The 23,957-nt window shown below is 35.1% G+C and overlaps 3 protein-coding genes across 7 annotated transcripts; 2 read left to right on the top strand and 1 right to left on the bottom strand.

The window, feature by feature from the left end:
• Positions 1–57: 57 nt before the first annotated feature.
• On the bottom strand, positions 58–3,561 carry LOC107644763 (GroES-like zinc-binding alcohol dehydrogenase family protein). Of its 5 annotated transcripts, none has more exons than XM_088487997.1 (7): positions 3,535–3,561; positions 2,474–2,662; positions 2,310–2,377; positions 1,743–1,979; positions 1,225–1,515; positions 785–972; positions 58–509 (listed from the first exon to the last, which is right to left on the bottom strand). In XM_088487997.1, the coding sequence occupies exons 2-7, from the start codon at positions 2,586–2,588 to the stop codon at positions 317–319; spliced, it is 1,092 nt and encodes a 363-aa protein (XP_088344123.1). In that variant the 5' UTR covers positions 2,589–2,662; positions 3,535–3,561; the 3' UTR covers positions 58–316. The 5 variants fall into 5 exon arrangements, with proteins under 5 accessions (XP_088344123.1, XP_088344122.1, XP_088344121.1 ...); XM_088487996.1 differs by lacking the exon at positions 3,535–3,561 and adding an exon at positions 3,216–3,306; XM_088487995.1 differs by lacking the exon at positions 3,535–3,561 and adding an exon at positions 3,212–3,258.
• On the top strand, positions 3,109–5,711 carry LOC107644762 (L-idonate 5-dehydrogenase). The gene is made up of 7 exons (XM_088487998.1): positions 3,109–3,843; positions 3,960–4,027; positions 4,121–4,283; positions 4,390–4,469; positions 4,640–4,930; positions 5,018–5,205; positions 5,381–5,711. Exons 1-7 carry the CDS (start codon positions 3,729–3,731, stop codon positions 5,571–5,573), a joined length of 1,098 nt encoding a protein of 365 aa, XP_088344124.1. The 5' UTR covers positions 3,109–3,728; the 3' UTR covers positions 5,574–5,711.
• Positions 5,712–23,609: 17,898 nt separating this feature from the next.
• LOC148566356 (uncharacterized) lies at positions 23,610–23,957 on the top strand. The gene has a single exon (XM_088487512.1). The coding sequence runs from the start codon at positions 23,610–23,612 to the stop codon at positions 23,955–23,957; it is 348 nt and encodes a 115-aa protein (XP_088343638.1).

The following is a 23,957-nucleotide window of genomic DNA, read 5'->3' as shown; positions in this document are numbered from 1 at the left end:
TTGACAAACATAATTATGTAAATATAGTTTTTTTTTATTACTCGGTAAAATCAATTGAAAAAACAAAATACTAACTATAATAACCAAGACCAAGTGATACATCATAGCATTCAAGATTTTCATATGGTAGTGTTCTCATACATATAGCACTTAAACTCATTCGCACAGCAAAAGAATTAGAATTTTTCACTTATCAATGAGAACATTGAAGGATTCATAACACAAGTCAGGGGAAATTTTTTGAGTTCTTATTGAAGCCACTTTATTCATAACCCAAATTATGAAGACGACCAAGAGCTTGACTGATGTGTATCTTCTAAAGATTGAACATGACCTTAATAGCATTACCACCAGCAGCACTTGTTTCAAATGCTTCTTCCACTTCCTTCTGAGAGAATCCATACCTGTGTGTTATAAGGGGCTTCACATCGATTTTGCCACTCCTTAGAAACTCAAGACATAGAGGCCATGTGTTCTTATACCGGAATATACCAATCACATCAACTTCCCTGTATTTGGCATCATAAAATAATACACTAAAATATCACATCACAACAGAAAACTAAAATCTAACAACTCATATATGTTACAACATTACTGTTTCTTAAATTACTTTATGACAAGAAGTACCTATTGAGCTTCAATGAATATGTGATTCATATGCTTTACTAAGAAAATAAATCAGATGAAGAGTAGCCCGAGAGTTAGAGGCAAGGACTTAGATTTAGATGTTATGATGTCATTCGATCTATATAACCGACTCTATCTAATTACATAGTCATACCTTGCAGCAGCTGGGGTGAGTGGGACTGTCATTTCAGAATGACCCATTCCTACTAAGCAAACTTTGCCACCTGGCTTAGTAGCACTCAATGCTGTAGTCATGGTTTTGTTGAAACCGGCACAGTCAAAGGTAACATCTACATCAGCTCCCATAGCCTTATGTATCTGTTCAACTTCTCCAGGAACATCCTGAAATGCAAAGCATTACATTCAAAATTATATAAATTACACTTAGTATCCTGAGCTAAGATGACACCACACATGGCAATCCTCCATTTATATAAGGTTTTCTGACACATGGTATCTTGTACTATGTAAAATTTCCCTGTAAAGTGTACATTTCCATAGACAGCAGCATGTTAAAGTGTAAATTTCCTTCATTCTTTTATTATTATTATTTTATCTTTCAAACTCTAACACAAGGGAATCAAATATACATGCCTGGGAGTTTGTCGAGACTTTGACAATATCATCAGCACCAAGAGATTTTGCAACAGATAAACGATGGTCATCGACATCCACTATGACAATCCTAGGCGCGCCAAAAGCTCGAGCCGCAAGCATTGTAACAAGTCCTATAGGTCCAGCTCCCATGATCAACACCTTTGTTTCTGGGCCAATCTCAGCACGCCTACAAGCATGAACACCGACGCTTAAGGGCTCACACATTGCCCCCTCCTCTAAGCTTACATTGTCTGGTAGTTTAAAACATAGGTCTGCAGGGTGCACTATCTGTATAAAGAGAAAAATGAAACTCAAAAATTGGTTTTAAGGGACTCATTCTATTTAACAACACAGAAAATGGTGACAACCAAAACAAATACACAATAGTATCAGTATTGTATCGTGTTTAAACCGAAATTCATGCTAACTGATGTGGTCATTGTTCATTTAATTGTATTCAGAATCATACAATATTGAAAGGATTCTAGTTTGAGAAGCTCTGGATTCGTTCAAACCTGATTAGCAAGGGAACCATGAACTGGTGGAGTGGCAAAGAACTTCATATCAGGGCACAAGTTATAGCGGCCCTGCTTGCAGTGGTCGCAACGCCAGCAACTGATTCCTGGCTCAATCGCCACACGGTCACCTGGCACCAAGGCCTTGACCTCACTGCCAACTTCTTCAATGATCCCAGCACACTCGTGACCAATCACCATTGGCTCTTCAACTACAAAGTGTGCACATCTCAGTGTCTGCAAGCACATAAAACAATCAAAACCAAAACCTTCAATCAAATGTTTTCCAACCTCTATGCAAAATAGTAAATAGTGTATTCAAGCCAGCAGCAACATAAACTGAATTAGGGAACATCAATAACCCCATCAATCAAAATCTCCAACCTATGCAAGATATATACCAAATTTGCCAATCAGATATTCATACATTGGTCAAGTCATTCAGCATCACTTTTAGGCATAGATTATCAAAGTATATGCAATTGCTTTGAATGAAATTAGATGCAATAGAGAATAATTATGTATGTTGTATGTATGTATGTATGTATGTATGTATGTATGTGTTACCTTGAGGTAGTGAACATCACTTCCACATATACCAACAGCTTTCATTCTAACTCTAACATCATGGGGTCCTTTAATTTAGAACATGCAGATTGCAGAGTAAAAGTGAGATACCAAGAATGAATCTGAGTATGATTGAAACAAAATGAATGAATGAAGTGAGATACCAAGAGGAGGAAGGTTGAATGGCTGAATCTTGAGTGTGTTAATGGCAACAAGCCAAGCAGCCATGTTCTGCTCTTCTCCATGATCATCATCTACTGACATCCCTCCTTTCCCCATTTTTGCTGATTCACTTCAAACTCTCTTTCTCTCTCTCCAAATCTTGAAGATATTTCAGAAGTGAGAGACCTCTTCTGCCACAGGGAATCAAATAAATCAAGTCCATTTCCATTTTCTTCACTATCAACCATAATTAATAATAATATAATTATAATAATAATAATAATAAGGAATATCTTTTATCTTGCTATCTTTTGTTAATTAGTGAACTTCTCAGCATTTTTAATTTAAATTTATTGTATAGAAAAATTAGTTACAAGAATAACATATTACATAACAGGAGATAAAAATTACTAAACCAAAATAAATGATAAGATGACAACTAATTTTAAATCCTAACAAATTAGATTTAAAAAAATGTAATAATAAACATTAAATTATATTATGAGATAACGATGAATCTTTGCAATTAATCTGAGTGGTTTTTCATATAAACGTCATAGAGACCATATGGGTGGTTTGTCCTCATCCATATTGTGATATGGTCATGTCACATGTGGCTGTTTATATGCTATAAATCGCTTTCAGCCTTTGCTGATGCCTAATGGGTTTTTCTGAAGAGCATGCATGCTTCTATAATCTAATTCTATTGGATTTATTCATGTCATGATTGTGTGTCATACCAACCATAGAACTCCCTATTTGTTTTGTCACCAAAGCATGACTCAGCTCAGCACCATAACATATCAATCAATTTCCTTTATGAACTAGGGACTGATCCACAAATAAGTATGGCTCAAACCCCAAGAATAATTAGGATCCTGTAAAGTATGCAATTTTGTCATAGTCATTGAATAGTGATTGATCAGAATATTTTAATTTTTTTTCCCATAAGAGTCATTAATTTCTCAATAAACAATGGTGAAATATGTTTTAGTGGTGCTAAATCAGAATAAGTTTAGGAAAAAATTGAAGCAATGAAATACAAACAAGTACAAAGTCATACCTTCACATCATTCTCTTACAAAGACACAAAGTGGCATTAGCATAGTCCAAAAGATGATATGGATAATTGTGGATCATGAACTGAATAATGAAGAGTGCAAAGGAAAGTGACAGTGACAGTGACAGTGGTAGTGACACTTTATGCAGATGAAATTAGAGAGGACACAAGGAAAGGTATTAGCTGATTAGCAACAGATGGTGATAATTAACACAGAAATGTCACAAAGTGAAGATGAAGAGATCAACATGGCAGCTTGGATTCTTGGTGTTAAAGATTTATCAATTCAACCATATCCACTTCCTTCTTTAGGTGAATTGATCTTCTCATAAATTTCAAGACATTTAACTTATACACTCATGGTATCTAATAAAGTAATTGAAGCTCATGTATTGAGTACTGTGGTGATCAACAATCTTCAATTTCAGGTCCCCATGATGTTAAAATTAGAATTAAAGCTGTTGGTATTTGTGGAAGTGATGTTCATTACTATAAGGTAAGAACCTGAAAGTTCGTATTATCACTAATTATTAGTACTCTAGCGTTTGCTTAATTCTGTTCTTTGAACACTACTAAACTTTGTTGCTAGACTATGAGATGTGCAAATTTTATTGCCAACAAGCCTATGGTACTGGGGCATGAATGTGCTGGAATCATTCAAGAACTAGGCACTCAAGTTCAATCTCTTGCAGTAGGGGACAGGGTAGCCTTAGAGCCTGGAATCAGTTGCCAAACATGCAATTTCTGCAAAGGTGAGTTAAGAATCATATTGATCAGAGAATTGTAGCCTTATATGGTATGATAAATGTAACCAATTAGTAACTAATTCTTGAAATATCTAACTGTATCTCTAATAAGGTGGCCGCTACAATCTCTGTCGCGGCATGAAATGTTTTGGATCAGCATCAACTCACACTCACGGTTCTCTTGCCAATATGGTAAACTTTTCTATGTGTTGCTCTGATATATCCCATGTTTCAATTTAGATGTACTTCATTTCATGTGTTATATTCAATAAGTTAAATAAATACTAATGATGAATATTCAAAACTAACATACTTATAAGACTATATATATATATATATTGAATGTTCCATTATGTTTTCAGGTGGTGCATCCTGCCAATCTGTGTTTCAAGCTACCTGACAATGTGAGCTTGGAGGAAGGAGCCATGATTGAGCCACTCAGTGTAGGAGTGCATGCGTGTCGTCGCGCGAATATCAGTCCAGACACAAATGTACTAATCATAGGAGCAGGACCAATTGGCCTTGTAGTATCACTTGCTGCCAGGGCATTTGGATCACCAAGAATTGTGATGGTTGATGTTGATAACACTCGTTTATCAATTGCAAAAGATCTTGGTGCAGATGAGACTATTCTAGTTTCAACTAGTATCCAGGTTTCACTCTATACTCTACACATTTCACTCCTTTAAAATACCCCATTCAATTGGTAAGATATTTGCAATGGCTACATTTTGATTTAGGACATGGAGAAAGAAGTGGTGCAAATCCAGAATGCCATGAGGTCTAAGATTCATGTGAGTTTTGACTGTGTTGGCTACAATAAAACCATGTCCACATCACTCAATGTCACCACCTCTGGTGGCAAAGTTTGCCTCATTGGATTAGCTCAAACTGAGATGACAGTTCCCCTTACTCCGGCCGCAGCGAGGTAACAAAGATCACATTAGACCGGCTCGATTCGAGTCAGATTAGTTAAAATTTGGCTGGCTCAGGGATACTACTAGAAGATTTAGGATGCCATAAAATTATTCAAATTTGGTAGTATTAGTACTATCAAATAAAACTGTGTTTGATGATCAAAATTTGGTTTTCATGTGTTGTAGGGAGGTTGATGTAATTGGAATATTCAGATACAGAAACACTTGGCCCCTATGCATTGAGCTATTAAGAACTGGGAAGATTGACATCAAGCCATTGATAAGTCACAGGTTTGGATTCTCACAGAAAGAGTTGGAAGAAGCCTTTGAAACCAGTGCTCGAGGGGGAAATGCTATTAAGATCATGTTCAATCTCTAGATTCAGTGTGTTTCTTTTAGCATTAAGTTAATTACTAATTGAAGTATAGAGTGTATTACTCTCATAATACATCATAGTAGTATTAGTACTCTCTTATTTAATTTATTTAGGTTCATTAAGCATGCACAACTTAACTAATGACCTCTGGCTACAATCACTGCTATAAATTTTTCATTCAAAAAAAAAAAAAAAAAAACCTAAGAACAAGTAATATTTAAGCATGCATTAATACTGAAAAAAAAAAAAATCTTATTAAGAAGTCAAACTTCTTAACCGACCCTATGTTAAAGGCCAAACAAAGAAAGGATAGAACTGAAGCCATGTCAATTCATATTAATCCTCTTCGTCACAAAATCTTATACATAAACAACTCATAAATTATTGTTTGTTTTATATTATAGTTTAATATCAGCATTACCCTAATAACATTCAACATCATCAATTAATCAATTTTGTGGTCATTACGTTCCTATGTCACATCTTACCTACCGATAGAGTCCTAGACCCTTTTTCTTTCTACACAAAATTTTGAGCCACCCTTTTATTGATCCAATAGATCAACAAACACACTATACACTAAAGTTTTTTAGATGTGAACAGAAAATGACTCTCATTTCACTTGCTAATTCTACATGCTTAGCTACAATTTGCATCGAAATTCGGTGCCAAATTTCCAATTCATCATTTGTACCTTTGAATGACTTTAATGTGTCAAATTGACCCCACAATTCCACTTAGTCCCGCCTTATCTTTCAATCTCAATTCTCAACTAAGACACTGTTATCTTTATACCCAAATTGAATTTGAATTGGTCATACTAGTGCACTTGTTTCCATCATATCCAGGTATGATTTCTGAACCAGGGTCAAAATGGTAAAGCAACAATTCTATTTATGTTGCTTCAGCTATTTGTCAGACCAAATTAAACTTGCCAACATAGGAGGAAAAAACATACATTCCTCTATACATGCATCTCCTTTTCTCTTTTAGCTTTCACCCTCACTGCTTATGCTAATTCCATTAATTTTTTTTTTCTTTGGCATATCGTCCACTTTGTCTGGATGGATTCATATTCTATCCATGCATGTTTTTATTGCCGATGTTCATACAACGAAAAATATAGTGGAGAGTGGGGGAGTGGGGACTACTTTTTTTTTTTTTAAATAAATAAATAAATTTGAGAGTCTTCTATTTCTACCTTGATGGTTGTAATATATATATATATATATATATATATTAAGAATTAGCTAACATACATATGTTTTAATATTTTAAATATATATTAAAATTAATCACTAAAATTAGTTATTATTATATTTATGTATAAATATATATCATATATGTAACTCCACCTATGTTACACTAGCGGTACATAGCCGATCCCAAGCCCGGATAAAGGAGGAGGGTTGTGTTAAGTCTTCGACAACCAACATAAAAATATAGTCGAATCTCCATTACATGAATCAAAGACATTATTGTGCTACAGCTAAGTCGTTGCCCGGAAGCAACGCGCTGTATGGCTCGAGTACGGTGTCAAATGAGTAAGAGCCGCTGCATCGGTGCTCGGATGTAGTGTTAAATGAGCAAGGGTTCTCACGTTTTCGTGAACGGACGCGGGTAAATAAACTAGTTCACAAAGTAAAAGGTAAAGGTCGGAGCGACAGAACGTTGAGATTTGGGACATGGAACATAGGCACTCTAACAGGAAAGTCCATGGAGGTGGTGGACACCATGACAAGGAGGAAGATTAACATTATGTGCCTACAAGAAATAAAATGGGTTGGTGCGAAGGCTAGGGAGTTGGATACTTCTGGTTTCAAACTTTGGTATACAGGAAATGTGAAGAATAGGAATGGGGTTGGAATAATTGTGGATAAGTAGTGGAAGAAGGACGTAGTGGATGTCAAGAGGGTGGGAGATCGGATCATCTATATCAAACTTGCGGTGGAGGGAGGTGCTTTCCATATGATTAGCGCCTATACACCGCAAGTGGGTTCGGACGAACAACAGAAGATAAGGTTTTGGGAGGATCTAGAGAGTTTGGTTCAAGACATACCTTTGGGAGATAAGATTTTCTTAGGAGGAGATTTAAATGGCCATGTTAGGAGAGAAATGACTGGATATGGGAGTATTCACGGAGGCCATAGTTTCGGGGTGATCAATGTCGAAGGTAAAACTATTTTGGACATTTTCTCAACCTTTGATCTTCTCATCGCAAATACATATTTTAAAAAGAGAGACGAATATCTTATAACCTATAAGAGTGGCATGACAAGCTCTCAAATTGACTTCTTCTTATTGAGGAGAGTCAACCGGAAATTTTGCATTAATTGTAAAATTATCCCTGGAGAGAGTTTGACAACACAACATAGGGTGCTCGTTATGGATTTTCGCATTGAGAAAAAGTTGAGAAAAAGACATCATACGAAGAACCCAAGGACGAGGTGGTGGCGGATGAAAGGTGAGGAACAAGGAAGCTTCCTAAGACGGGTAGGAGAAGAGGCTAAGTGGGATGGGAATGGAAGCGCGGAAGAGATGTGGAGGGAGATGGCAGAAGTTATTAGAAGAACAGCAAAAAAAACCTTTGGTGAATCTAAAGGAATAAGACCAAGAGACAAGGAGTCCTGGTGGTGGTGTAGCAACCCTCAGTTTTTAAAATATAAATATAAATAAGTTATAATTTATTTTATAAAATTAGAATTCTTTATTTTTAGAAAATTATTTTTAGGGTTAGTAATCGAACTAATTTTATAATAATTTGAATTTAATCAAATCTATATTATTATTATTATTATTATTATTATTATTAGATATAATTGTCATAAGTATTATATATATTATAAGTTTATATAGTTTTGCTTCCTATTATTATATACTCATTATTGTTATAATATTCACTACATTACTATTATTATTACTATTATTATTACTATAATTACGTTTATTATTATTATTATTACATGATTATCATTACTATTGCTAGCATTATTATTACTATTATTAATCATAAAGCACGAAAACAAAAGACGGTTTTGATTATAATACGATTACATATATTATTATTATTATTATTATTATTATTATTATTATTATTATTATTATTATTATGCATGTACGCATATATATATATAAGGCGGCAACCATTTACTTAATGAAAAGCCATTGTATAGGTATACACATATATGAAATATCTAGTTATGATTATCATTAGCTTTATTATATCATTAGCTTTGTATATGATAATATCATCCGAAGAAATAAGTAATATTTACTTTATTATTATTATATGTGTCGCCTGATATATATAGTATATGAAGGTATGAGTGACGAGAGAGAAGAGTGACCGAGAGAGAGAAGCGTGGGAACGTTTCCTCCTCCAACCTTTCGGTTTTAATTTCTTATAATCCGTAACTCCAATCAAAAATCTAATCCGATAAAAGTGTTCGTATCCTCTTCTTTTATATGTTGGCACCACTTTTGACTGGTAGAAGTTGACGGTGACGTAACTCCTCTACTCTTTGAGTTTGGCCAACGAAAGATTTAGGAGGCACAGACGATTCTGGACGTTTTCTTCTTCGATAGCTCGGTCAGAAAGTTTTTCCAGAGTTTTGAATATTTTGATTCTGTACGAAGGTATGGTTTTGGTTTCTTGTAGTTAATGTTTAATGTCATGTGAAAACTTAGGCTAGAAGACCTTAAGATAGGAATGAAATGAATGAATAAATGATGGATTGTGTATATGGTATAAAATGTGAGGTTTAGCTATTGTCAATAATTTGCTGTTGAAGTTGGTCAGTTTTGGAAAAAGATTTAATATTGGTATTTGTTTGATTTTGAAATAATTTGTTACTGAAAACGATTTGAAGGACTGAGAGGTGTTTGATTTGATAGTTGGGACCCTTGAAGGGTGGCAGAAATTCGAGTTTTAAAGGAGATACTGCCAAAGTTTCTATAAGAATTAGAGTTTTGATTTGAGGTGTTATTCTAAAAAGGAAAGAGATTATCATATAGCTTGTGTATTTGAGACTATTTGTTGACCCTCTGTCGCAAGATGTGACCGGGCACTCTAACTCCCCGGATTCCCCCATGGGCATGCATATAGATATGAATATTAAATATTATTGAGCTTGGAGTTTAACTCCATGGAATACTATATTATTGAGCTTGGAGTGTGACTCCATGGAATATTATATTTGAGCTTGGAGTTTAACTCCATGGAATATTATTGAGCTTGGGGATGCGCGCACAGAGGGACTGTCCATTGGTTAATTACCAGGACTTGTCGGGTTGGCTGTATAACCGACAGATGAGACTCATCAGCCATAGGACAGGCATACATCATATGCATTTGTTTGCTTTGTTTGGGTGTGCATTGTTTTAGTTTGCTTAACTGTTAAATTCTGCTTATCTGCTACTTGTTCTACGTGCTGTAAATGCTTCTCTACTTGTGTTTTCCTTGTCTGTAATGTTTGTCTATGTAATTAAGAGGCCCCTTGTCTGGCGAAGGAATGACGAGGGTTGTTCCACCAGTGATTCAGAGGATTAGAAGTGACAGAATGTAGAATGTTAAGTTAAAGTTAGATTCAGAACTAGAATATCTTAGATAACTTACCTAACTTCCGGTTTAGTTGAACTCTTAAGCTGAAATCTAAGTGTCGAAGTTCTAGGAATGCCTCTGGCTTTCCCGAGACCTTTTATATTAACTATGTGGGCACCTTTACCATACTGAGAACCTCTGGTTCTCATTCCATACTATGTTGTTGTTTTTCAGATGCAGGTCGAAAGGTATCTCATTAGGCGTCTGGTCACCTGAAGAGAAGTTGTTACTGTGTTATTTTGTTGTGCAGTGATGTATATGCACGTACTTAGCTTTCTCTCCACATAACTTATTCTTTTTGATCCTCTTAGAGGGTTATGGAGAGGCAGGATTTTGTTTATGTACATCTTGGGTTTTGGATATGTATATATATGTAAATATTCTCCGGCCAGCCTTGACTTCGCAGACTGAGTTAGGAGCTTGTTATTTGATACCTATCGCTTTCGATTCCTACTTTTATTGTCTTACATTTTATAGTTATAGTTTGTCTCACACGCAAGTTGTTCCATTTCCGGAGTATGGCGCTTTTCATTTTGCGATTTTGTTTTACCCATTTTTCAAGGCTCCTAGTCTATTATATTCTTTCTACTATTATAAGAATTTATTTTAATTTTTAGAAGTCGTAATACCTTGCCACCTCTATTTTACGACTTAAGCGTAAAGTTCTGGGTGGTAGGGTGTTATAGGTGGAATGCGAGTGTACAAGCTAAGATAAAGATAAAAAGAAAGTGCTTTAAAGAGTGGTCTTTATGCCACAACGCAGATAACTGGAAAAAATATAAGGCAGCTAAGAAAGAGACAAAAGTGGCTGTAAGTGAAGTAAGAACAAGGGCATATGAGGTCTTTACTAGTCTTTGGGTACGAAAGAAGGAGAAAAATGTATATATAGAATCGCAAAGAGTCGTGAAAGAAGAACGAGATATTTGGATCAGGTTAAGTGCATAAAGGATAAGGATGGAGAGGTGTTGGCTCAAGAGGAGAAGATTAATGAAAGGTGGAAGAGCTACTTCTACGAGTTATTTAATGAGGGACAGAAGACTCTCCCGAGCTTTGGTCGGTTATGCACAAGGGAAGAAGATCAAAACTTTTACTACTATCGAAGGATCCGAGAATTTGAGGTAAAAGAGGCTATAAAGCAGATGAAAACTAGCAGGGCAGTAGGACCTAATAATGTCCCGATTGAGGTTTGGAAGGATCTTGGAGAAAAAGGCATCAATTGATTAACCAAGCTTTTTAATAAGATTTTAAGGTCAAAGAAGATGACTGATGAGTGGAGAAATAGCATCTTGGTACCTATCTACAAGAATAAGGGGGATATACAAAGTTGCGGAAACTATAGAGGGATCAAGCTTATGAGTCATACCATGAAGTTATGGGAAAGGATGATAGAACGGAGGTTGAGAAAAGAGATACAAGTAACAGAGAACCAATTTGGATTTATGCCAGGCAGATCTACCACTGAAGCGATATACCTATTAAGAAGGATGATGGAGAGGTATCGTAGTAATAAAAGGGATCTACATATGGTGTATATTGATTTGGAAAAAGCGTATGATAGAGTACCAATTGAGGTCTTATGGAAGATTTTAGAAAAGAGGAGAGTAAGGATTGCATATATTCGTGCAATTAAAGACATATATGATGGGGTCACAACTAGTGTGAAGACTCAAGGTGGTGTGACAGAAGAATTTTCTATTGGTATAGGATTACACTAGGGATCATCTTTAAGTCCATACATTTTCACATTAGTCTTGGAAGTACTCACATAACACATCAAAGAGCCTGTGCCATGGTGCATGCTTTTTGCCGATGATATCGTCCTTATGGGAGAGTCAAAGGAAGACCTAAATAAGAAGTTGGAGTTATAAAGAGAAGCCCTAGAAGTGTATGGTCTGCGCATAAGCCGTAGCAAGACGGAATATATGGAATGTAAGTTCAGTCTGAGAAGGGAAAACCCTAATATAGAGGTGAAGATTGGAGAAAACATCCTACAAAAAATTAAAAGTTTTAAGCATCTTGGGTGCATCATACAGGATAATAGAGAGATTAAGCAGGATGTAAATCATAGGATTCAAGTAGGTTGGTCAAAATGGTGGAGTGCATCTAGTTTTATATGCGACAAAAAAATGCCTTTAAAACTTAAAGGTAAATTCTATCGCACCGCCATAAGACCTGCTATGCTTTATGGTACGGAGTGTTGGGCGGCTAAAGGGGAGCACGAACATAAGTGAGTGTGGCAAAGATGAAAATGTTGAGAGGGATGAGTGGTCATACGCGATTGGATAAAATAAGGAACGAAGATATAAGGGAGAGATTTGGATTAGCACCCATTGTGGAAAAGATTGTTGAATCGCGTCTCAGGTGGTTTGAACATGTGAGAAGAAGACCGATAGAACATCCAGTCAGGAGGGTGGATGAGATGGAAGATGGATAAGGGGCGAAAGGCAGAGGAAGACCTAAGAAGACCATCCATGAAGTGGTCAAACGAGATCTACATGTAAACAGTCTCTCTGTAGACATGATATATGACAAAGCACAATGGCGTCATTTGATTCATGTAGCCGATCCCACTTAGTGAGACAAAGCTTTGTTGTTGTTGTTGTTTTATTGTATATATCATATATGTAGCTTGATTTATATTTATTAAATATTTTATATTTTAATATGTATTTTATATTAGTAACTAATTTTAATATATATCTAATATGATTGATATTAAAGTGATTATTATTAAAAAATCAAATTTTTTTAACAAATATATAATAAATAATATGTTAAAAGAAACTTTATATATTTTAAGGCATATATTAACTACAATATATTGATTTTCCCTATGTATATGAATGTAATGTGGCCTATTCAAAGAGACTTACATTTTTGTCTTGACTCGGATCAACGGTTTCTAAAGGAGTTAACATCAATTGTTTCATCAACACGTCATGGGTGTTATGTTTTCTTGATTCTTGCACTAGACAAGATTTAATTAGCCACCAACCTTATATATAATTTTATTTGAATAATGTTACATGTACACTAAAATTAGTCACCAAAATTAATCACCAGTATAAAATATATGTTAGAATATAAATATATATTAAAAATAAATTAAATCACACATGTATTTATACACAAATATATTGGTAACTGATTTTAGTGTATAAATAATATTTTTAATTTTATTTATATTAATCATATATAAGGCAAAAACGAAGTCAGAAGTGGGAAGTGAATTCTTAAGTTAATTAATTCAGACATGAAATGACTTAACACCAGTTGTTTCAATTTTCAAAACAGATATGCCTTTCATCACACGTATGTCATGAACGAATTCACTATAAATAAGTTAGGCACCAAATATTATATTAAGTTTTTTACGCAAATAAAAGCCTAATAATAAGTTGTTTTCGTATGCCTATCAACAAATCCTCGTGAAATAATTACTTAACATTATATTAATTAACATTTTTTCATTATATATTGTCTTAAGTCTTAACCTCACGAACAATTTCGCTGAATACAAATACATAAAATATTTAATTTACGGCAAACTACTATTTGGATTTTTAGTGATTAAGATAAATTTTAATTTGGTTCATAATGTGTCAAATTAAATATCCTATTTTAATTTTAAAAAATTTTAAATAAATTTAATATTGTTTTATTGTTAAATTTAACATGAAAAATTAGTATATTGAGAATTAATAATAATATTCAATTTTAGTTTGTAAATAAAATTGACCTACCAACAATTGTCAATATAAAAATTATTCTTTTAATTATAGAATATTGATGATTGATTACTAAAATTTGGAGCTTTATAAAAAAAAAATTTAGTTATATTTTTCTAACATACAAAAATAAAAAATATGACTTAATCAATAATATTATTAATATTCACGTCATTTATTTCATTAATATTCACGTCAAATTTAACGATAATGAGCTATTGAATTTATTTAAAATTTTTTAAAACAAAATAAAATATTTAAAATATTAAAAATTAAATTAAAATTTGATCTAAATATTGAAATCAAATTAAAATATAGTCCTCTATCCAAATAAGTATATATCAAAATTAGTAATTGAAGTCATCTTCTTTTATTGTAATGATAAAATTAAAATTAGTATATGCTTTCTTAACGTTAATCAATTAGTATATGATCAAGCAGACACTTTACACGATGATTATAAATTATACAATACAAAGACCACCCCATATTATTTAATTACCTTCACACAACCCTAAATTCACCAAACCTTCTTGAACTACAAACACCTCTTTATTTTATATTCTCCGTGATTAATTTCAGTATATTATTCATAAATAATACACAATTAAACCTTGAAACTGGAATCTATTAAAAATTCCAAAGAGGTTCTTTTCGCAAAGCAAGCTGATGGCTTGGAAAGTTATTGACCCTATGAGTTTTAGAATAACAGAGCTCTAATAAAATGGTGTAATAAGAGTCAAAATTGATGTCGTTAAGATTAACTAATAATTAATTAACCTCCACCAAAAGGCAAAAGGTACTACGTGAAAATAGTACATTAGTAGTTGCGTGATAACTAAACCAATCCCTTATTTCATATGATTAAATTACTCTCTCAATTTTTATAGTTTAACTAAATTTAAAATTAAATTTTATAATTTAAAAATTTTTAATTGTATTTTTATATTATTTTAAATTTTATAGAATTAAGTTTTTTATTATACCAAAATTACTAAAATTAATAAAATATTTAGGTTTAAGAATTTAATTTTTAAGTGTAAATATTTTTAACTTGAAAAAAATATTCTATTAATTTTAATATTTTTAATACAATAAATATCTAATTATAAAATTTAAAATAATTTAAAAATTTAATTAAAAACTTTTAAATAATAAAATTTAATTATAAATTTAATAAAAAATTATAAAAACTGATAGAATAATTTAATTTTTTTATCTATAATAATAAACTAATAATAACATATAAGTTCTACTGAATTCTTTCAATCAAGTGATGATATTATTGAACAAGCTAAGATGTGACCTAAAACAATTAAATCGTAGCTAGTCTATTATTGTATGCTGTCGCGACTCACGAATCTTAGAAGCTTATTTAAACATACATTATAAAATATATGAGTGTATTTATCTTTAAAAAACTTAAGAACAAATTTTATCAGGGGTGATACAAATTGTATGTAGGGAAGTATATGCAGAATTATATATTTGAACACCAGACCTGACTGAACAATTATTATGAAATAAATAATTTTATATTGATAACAATATACTCATCACCAGCAAGACCTTAATTATGTATGTCTCAATAATTTCCTCCCCCAGATAAGTTTTGGTAGTAGAACACTATTTAAATATGCTCCTCTTCTAAGATTTCATGACAACATGGTAGACTAGCTAGCTACTTCTTTAAGTTTTTATTTCACACTTATTAGTTTGCTCAATTATATATAGTAAGGTCTATATATAATTTCTTTTTTTTTTTTCATCTTAATTAGTCGTCTTCGGCTTGATATTTGCACATATATAATCTGTAAAATTTTTGTTGTTTTGATCTAATCACAGAGGTCAAATTAAATATATATTCCTTTGTAAATTGTAAGCGTATGAATTAGAATTTAGTTAATATGTGTTTTAAGTTTAAAAATTAAAATTATTATTAATAAAAAATTAAAATTTTTTATTTTAATAAGTACACAATAATTATATAAAAAACTAAATTTTATATATTTTTATATAATTTTCATAATAGCTAAACTCTATGAATTATATATAAAAGGACAAAAAATTTGAAGGAAAATTTATCAGCTCTTATATGAACATCTAATAAACATATATATATATATATACACATTATTATCATGATACCATTTTTTTTTTCAAAAATTTAAACGGGTAAAAAAAATAAAAAAATACAGCATAAATGATTAGTCTATTTCCCATCTTATCTCTAGTCACGTGGTGCCCTTCCAAAAAAAATAATAAAATAACATGGTGTCATAAAAAAATGTTTGTCAAGAGATAAGTATACAGATAAATGTAACATTAATTAATTAATTAATAAGTTCCTTAAGCTTGCATTTAATCTTATATAACCAATAATATATTAATCAATAACAACTATATTAAATCTCCACCAAAAATTAGCCACCAATTCAGCCACTAATAATATTATTTGTTTGGTAAAAAAATTTGAGTAATATTATCCCAAAACTATATTCTAAGTCAAAGAAAATTCCCGTACGACAACAACGATCATCAAAGAAAAATTACCGCCGGTCAAAAATTTAATTATATTAGATAGTTAATTTTTAAAATAGGTAATTATTAACTTTTATAATTTTATTGACCAATATTAAAATTATCTTTTATATCCTACAAATTCAATGTTTTCTTACATGCATTAACCATTCAGAAAAGTCAAAGTCAACAATAAATTACCAACTCTGAAAAAGGAATAAAAGGTAATTCTATTAAAGCATCATATAGTATCAAATTAGACTCCTCCAAATTGCAAATTGGACTTTAAAGAGTAGTAGGTTGGAGTATCCCAGGAAGAGTAATAAACCAAATCCTAAAATCTTGAAATAGTATAGAGAACTTTTATGCATTTATAATGTAAAGAAATTAAATTTATATTGTCGGTTAAACAAAAAGTTAAGAAAATAAAAACAAAATAGATAGTCAAAGAACAAAAAGTAGTTAACAAGGTAATAATAATAACAATAATAATGGAAATTTAGTCATTTAAGACAATTTGACCATCCATTTTGTAGTTTTTTTCTAACAGCATAAAATTGTGTTAGAATATATTGAAATTAAAATTAAAACAAAAAAAATATATTATTTTATATATTAGGAGATTCTATCTGATTATAGTTTTTTTTGTTAAATTAGTTGGTGCTAAAATTTTTATATTATTGGTATGTATATGTTGATAATATTATTTTAACGTACAATACTATTTTTGAGATGACAATTATTAAATTATTAAATGTATCTTAAATTAATATTTTTTTAATAAAGAATTTAGGCATTCTAAAATACTTCTTGCGAATTGAAGTTGCTCATTATTCTACAAAGATATTTCATATTGTCGAAGAAAATATTGTCTTAATCTTTTAAAAGACACTGATTTCATGAGAATTAATCTATCGCGGCTGCTTTGTTGGACGCCTTATATATTTTACTATTATCCGTCCCGACATCATGTATGCTACACAGTAGTTTAGTCAGCTTATGGCATCATCTACCAAGCTCATTTTTTTATTGTCACTCGTGTTTTGAGATACTTAAAGAATAGTTTAGGAAAAGGTCTTTTCTTTTCAAGAAAATCTTCTATATAAATATGTGGTTTTAGTGATTTTGATTGGGTTGGCTGTCCAGACACACACTATTCGTTAACTATATACTTTTTTTTTTAGAGAGAAAGTCTTTGATTTCTTGAAAATTGAGGAAACAAACTATCGTTGCTCAATCATCTACTGAAGTTGAATATCTAGTTCTTAGTAACACAACTGTAACCTCTAATTATTGGTAAATATGTTGCATTTCTTGCGATTCTCATGTGATTGTACCTTATTTTGTATTGTGATAATCAAAACGCTTTATATACATTGCAATGAATCTCATTTTTTATGAGCGCACTAAGTATTTAGAGATTAATTGTTATGTGGTGCATCAAAAAACTCAAGTTAAAATAATAAAGTTACTCCCTATATCTTTTTTAAGATAATTAATTGATATCTTTACCAAATTATTATCTCTTTAATTCGTTTATCTTCATATCTCCAAATTGAATATTGTTCCGACCCAACCCAACAGCGACCTGGGTTCGGGCACGAATAGCCGACCTGACGGGTCACTCAACCCGGGCCAGGAGGTGACCCGCACGTCACCTCTTCATCCACGTGAAACCTGGACAGCTAGTAGAAGCTTCTAGACAGGTAGGCCTGGCCACTATGGGCTCACCCGAGTACGAACTATAAAGGGGGAGGGACCTACCCCTCCCCAGAGGTACGTCACTTATTTTAACCCTAAGCCGCCTTTTGTACGGATACTGACTTGAGCGTTGGAGTCCTTGCAGGTGACCCCACCACATGGTCACTCCATCTATCTAAGCAAACGACCTCTTCCGGAATCCAACCATCATCCCAGCTCGCACCTAGGCCCTAACCCCTTCAAGGCTCTGCTCTAGTGCCAGCTTAACCCGACCCAACCGGCCGTGATTTGAGATTTTGCGAAATAAATTTTAAAATAGCCAGAAAGTCTGTTTACCGAAAACCGGGTTCATTCTTACACTCGATGCTAGCCTCCCGACCTTTCTCTCAGTGGGGAGTCGACATCCTTGGCCCATTTCCGGTTGACCCTGGGCAAGTCAAGTATCTGATAGTAGCCATCGACTACTACACTAAATGGGTGGAAGCGGAGCCGCTGACCAGCATATCGTCGGCAAATTGTTAGAAGTTCATGTGGAGGCAAGTGATTACCAGGTTCGGAATTCCTGAGACCGTGATATCGGACAATGGGATGCAGTTTGCTGACAAGAAGTTCGGGAAATTCCTTATTGGTTTGGGGGGTCAAACAGAAGTTTTCCTCAATATAGCACCCACAGAGCAATGGTCAGGTAGAAGCAGCAAACAAAATCATCCTCAAATGATTGAAAAAACGACTTGATCAGAAGAAGAGGTCATGGGCAGACGAGCTAGCTTCAGTATTATGGTCTTATAGGACAACCCCCAGTCCTCCACTAGAGAAATGCCCTTCCGGCTTACCTATGGAGTAGACAAGGTGATTCCTGTTGAATTTGGGGAACTGAGTCCGAGGTTGCTCCTCGGCGGCGGTGAAGAAGCAATTGAGAAAGACTTGATTGATGAGACAAGGGAGATGACCCATTTGTCAAAAACTGCATTAAAACAGAAAATAACGCTGCAATACAACGGGAAAGTGCTCAGCAGGAGTTTTGAAGAAGGTGACTTGGTATTATGGCGCAATAATATCGGGCCTTACACTCCAGGGGAAGGTAAGTTGACGGCTAATTGAGAAGGCCCGTATAGGGTAAGAGAGGTCCTCGTGAAGGGTGCCTATAAGTTGGAAAGGCAAGACGGAAATGACATCCCGAAAACGTGGAATATAGAAAATTTGAAAAGGTTATACTCTTAAGACGCGACCACACGACTTAATGGCTCCTCTCTCTCCTCCCTCTTTTCCTACATCGTTCCACTTCATGCTGTTTTATTTCGTAATACTTATCGCAAGCACATTATTTCCTGCGCGTTTTAATTCAAATTGTAATTATCTTATGATACTTGTTTTACTTTATCTTTGATATTAAATGACACCTTTCTTAACCGCGCGACTTTGTCAGCTTGAGAAAATTTTCTGGAAACCCTGCCCCCTTGTTACCTACGGATTTACAGAGGGGGGTTCTGGCAAAACTCCGAAAAATATAAGAAGATCACGACCGAACTAACAGCAACCTGGGACTGATTACCCTGGGAGCCAAAGTGGTCACGCCTAACAAGTACCTGATGAATCACGGCTCACGATTTAATAGTAGTCAAACGGGAAAACGTTAACTAAACCAACAATTAAAAAAAAAAGAGGCACCGTGTCGTCCTAACAGGCAATCATTTACGGCAAAATGATAAACAATCCAAGTTCTAGACTACAAGTCCAAAAAGGTCATTTACAAAATAAGGCGCGGCATTGGTCTAGCCAAAAAAGAGTACAAAGTTCAACATTGAGCAAGTTACGAATTACTTCCTTGGGATGTCGACAATCTTACCATCCTTGATGGTCTTGAAGGCTCCGATTAGTGAGGTGTCTAAATCAGGGGATAATAACTTGACTTAAGCCTTGATCGCTTCCTTGGTACCCCCAATCACCTCCCGAGCGTTCTTGATGGTTTCTTTGTTCTTTTTCTTGAGATTGGCAGCCTCAAGCTTTGCTGTATCGGCTGACGCAACGACTTCTGCCAGCTTCTTCTCTAGGCCGGCCACCTTGGCCTCCGCCACCGATGTCTGGTCCAACACAGTGCTCAACTGGCTCTCCAAGGTCATCTCCCGGTCGGCAAGGCGGGCCATTGTCCCGTCAGAAACCTTCAGTTTTTCTTCCATATCGGCCAATTTATTCTTGGCAGTTTCCACATTAGCTTTCAAACTGTCGATTTCCCACAATGCCAAGCGGTATTTACCATCCAGTAACCCAGCCTAGGCCAGAACAAGTTTCGCTTTTCTCGCAATAGTAGTAGCACGGAGCATGCTGCGGTAAACCCACTTAGCTTGAGAGGCCAGGTCACCGCCATGAAAAAAGTCCTTAGTGCCCGGTAAAAGCTGGGAGTCAATGAATCCCCCAGCAGCGAAGTTCTTTTCCATCACAATGAGTGCCCCCTCTGTGCTGGACGTCATTTTTCTTTTCCTAGGATTCTCCACGATGGTAAGGTCGGGACCCGTTTCGTCCACGGGTATCTCCTCGGATTGGAGAGTCACACCAGCACAAGAACCGACATTTTCTTGAAGAGGCGGTTGTGATTAAACCTCAGGAGTAGGGGAAGGCGGAGCCTCGGCAGAAGGAGTTTCTGAGCTGTCGCCACTATTTTTCGAAAGGAACTGAGCCATTAAGTTACTGAGACCAACCTACTCAGCCGCCATGAAAACTGAAACAAGAAGGCAGATATAATCGTTACCTAAGAAACAAGTTACGAATAATATGCAAGTGGGAGCAAACAGAGGCGATGAAAATAGGGAAGCCCATCTAAACTTACCCACGCAACTTCTACTGGTTTCACGATCACCCATCAACAGAAGGGGTTGAGGTTATTTTTACCGAAGATGGCTAATAGTATATCGGCGATATCCCGGTTTTGTTGACTCAACTCCTTGTAAGTACTTTTTATCAAAAAATTCGCCCCGGAAACTAAATTCCAGTAGGTTGGTATACGACGTTCCCCCTCTAAGGTTAGCCAAAAGGGATGCCAACTTTCAGTGGGCCGTACTTTGAAAAAAAATTTCTTGAAGCCATGGAACGAATCCTCGAACAACCCGAAGATCTGTCGACCCTGCATGGCTCGAAACTACATGTATCCTTTTTTATGTTTTCTTCTTTTGAAGGGTTGGTCAGTAGAAAGAAGTAGAGGAAAACTTTTACAAAGATCGACAGCTCCAGATAATTGCACACCATCTCGAAACAGCGGATGGAGGCCTAGCTGTTTGGGTGCAACTGTGATGGCGTCACATCACACCAATTCATAAGAGAGATGACAAAGGGGGATAAGGGGAACCGAACCCCCAAGTTGGTGAACATGGGCTTGTACACCCACATCCAATTGGCCACCCGGGGAGTATCCATGTTTATATGGAAAATGCGTTCCCGATTTCCAGGAATGAATGCCTCGTACTGTTCCTCCTCGAGACTGCCTCCGTATAGTAGATCGGAGTTACGGAACTCCTGGAGCTCTTCGAGTGTTATATTGGAAGTCGTATCTTTAACGTTGGAGATGATCCAAGAATAACGATCTACGGGAGCTCTCGGGACGGGACGCTGTGCCATACCTACAGTGGGGTACCACTTAAAGTTAAACTCGGGAGGTCAAAAAATCGAAGGAGATAGAGACTAATTCTACGTTTTGCTACGTCTCTGTTGTACACTAATATGTGATTAATTAGAGGCCAAAAATCCAAAATCGATTTACCTAATGGTAACCCCTTGTAATCTACCTAACAACGGCATGCTCAACCCAAACAAGAGCAATCATAAACAATGAAAAAGGAATGCAGTAGTGGTAGCAAAATTAAAAGCAGAACCATAATCGTCCATAAAAAGATGAAGATAATTGAAACTTACCAAAAAATTGAGAAAAGAAGAGAGATGAACCCAAGAAAATGTAGCAGGCCTTGCGGCAATCAAATCAAGAAAGAGGAGAATGAAATCAGTGATGAAAACAGTGAATTAGGAGAGATATGAAGGAATAAGGAACGAAGGGGGAATGCAAAATAGTAACTGTCAATGGAAAGCGCGAAAAGTAAGGGGAAAAATGGGCTTTTTCCCCGAATTTCAAATCAGCGATAATGAGCATTAAATGCTTGACACAGGAATCAAGGCGACGCTTCCTGTAACGGACGAGGGCAACTTGCGCATTAGGGGCACAGACTCCACCACGGACTCCCAACCCCAGGAGAACTCGATCGAGGCAGAAGCGAGTAGATCAAACGCGCCAACTACGAGCTTCTATGCCCATAGCTAACACGTTTGGGGCACTGTTCTGCGCCAACCCACCAACAACCTGGGTCCGGGCATGAATAGCCGACCCGACGGGTTACTCGACCCAAGCCAGGAGGTGACCCGCACGTCACCTCCTCATCCACGTGAAACCTGGACAGCTGTCAAAAGCTTCCAGGCAGGTGGACCTAGCCACAAAGGACCCACCCGAGTATGGACTATAAAGGGGAGGGACCTACCCCTCTCCAAAGGTACGTTACTTTTTCTAACCCTAAATCGCTACTTTTGTACGGATATTGACTTGAGCATCGGAGTCCTTGCAGGTGGCCCCACCACATCGTCACTTCACCGATCAAAGCAAGCGACCTCTTCCGAAATTCAACCATCATCCCAACTCGCACCTAGGCCCTAACCCCTTCAAGACTTTGCTCCAGTAGACCAGTACCAACTCAACCCGACTCACCGAACATTCGAGCAGATGAACAAATATCTATAATATTTTTCATCCTTCAACTTACGAAAGCATATCAAACCACTTCCCCACCATCAATCCACAGCCCATATAACTTGATTCAGCGCATCAAGATAATTAGCAAATTTTTTTTATTTTTTAATTCAATTTTGTTAGATAATTAATAAGACTTTAACCAACAACAAACTAATAAATATTTGTAAATTGTACTCTATGTTAATTAGTGGTTATTAATTAGTAATTTATTTAAAATTGACTAATTAAAAATTATTTACCTATATTTTTTTTATTTTATACATGTTTAATTCTTTTCTTCTGAATCAGTTAGTTATGCTGAGTTACCACCATCCAGTTAGAAGAAGAAAAAACCTTTTATTTATTTTATAGATTTGAGGATTTTTTACATAACCAATAATTTTAAATACACTAAAAAATTACATATTATTTTGTTCTCTTTACCTTTCTGCCCATTTATTTTTATTATGTCTCATATTTCGAAGCTACTAATCCAACTTTCTCATGTTTAAATAAAAATAAGAATGACTTCAGGTATGTCAGTTAAGTTACCCGCCATACTTCTTCTCTCTCTCTCTCTCAAAACTTAAAGCCCTCTCTCTTTCTATTATCCCCTTCCCAGGGGCCCACAGAACAATAAATACTCTCATCATAATTCATAATATATATATCCCTTCCACTTTGTATATCCTCATATTATTTCATTTCATAACCACATAACCAAGATGGTTTCTTCAATTTCCTCGTCATCAAGAAAATCCACAGCGGATCCGGCATCATGGTACTGTTCCATAGTCCTGTTGTCTCTCATACTCTTGGCCTCCATAAAGGAGGCCTATGAATATGACGACGACAACTCGGCCGCCACGGCTGCGGCCGTGACGGGGCAGAGGAGCAACCTCCGTGTACGGCCGTGCGACGAGATATACGTGGTGGGAGAAGGAGAGACACTTCACACCATAAGTGACAAGTGCAGTGATCCATTCATCGTTGAACGCAACCCTCATATTCATGATCCTGATGATGTCTTTCCTGGCCTTGTCATCAAAATCACACCTAATTTTATTAATTAA

This window comes from Arachis ipaensis, chromosome B5, assembly GCF_059453495.1.
Source record: "Arachis ipaensis isolate K30076 ecotype BB chromosome B5, ASM5945349v1, whole genome shotgun sequence".
In the NCBI taxonomy this organism is placed as follows: Eukaryota; Viridiplantae; Streptophyta; class Magnoliopsida; order Fabales; family Fabaceae; genus Arachis; species Arachis ipaensis.
This window is presented reverse-complemented; position numbering and strand designations above follow the sequence as displayed.

Bases quoted from the DNA above. Each gene is read 5' to 3' on its own strand.
- LOC107644763 (XM_088487997.1), bottom strand. From the start codon at position 2,588: ATGGGGAAAGGAGGGATGTCAGTAGATGATGATCATGGAGAAGAGCAG. The intron at 2,378-2,473 runs GTATCTCACTTC...TCTAAATTAAAG, and splicing joins ATTCAACCTTCCTCCTCTTG to GACCCCATGATGTTAGAGTT. The intron at 1,516-1,742 runs GTTTGAACGAAT...CTCTTTATACAG, and splicing joins ATGGTTCCCTTGCTAATCAG to ATAGTGCACCCTGCAGACCT.
- LOC107644762 (XM_088487998.1), top strand. From the start codon at position 3,729: ATGGTGATAATTAACACAGAAATGTCACAAAGTGAAGATGAAGAGATC. The intron at 4,028-4,120 runs GTAAGAACCTGA...CTTTGTTGCTAG, and splicing joins GTGATGTTCATTACTATAAG to ACTATGAGATGTGCAAATTT. The intron at 4,931-5,017 runs GTTTCACTCTAT...ATTTTGATTTAG, and splicing joins TAGTTTCAACTAGTATCCAG to GACATGGAGAAAGAAGTGGT.
- LOC148566356 (XM_088487512.1), top strand. From the start codon at position 23,610: ATGGTTTCTTCAATTTCCTCGTCATCAAGAAAATCCACAGCGGATCCG.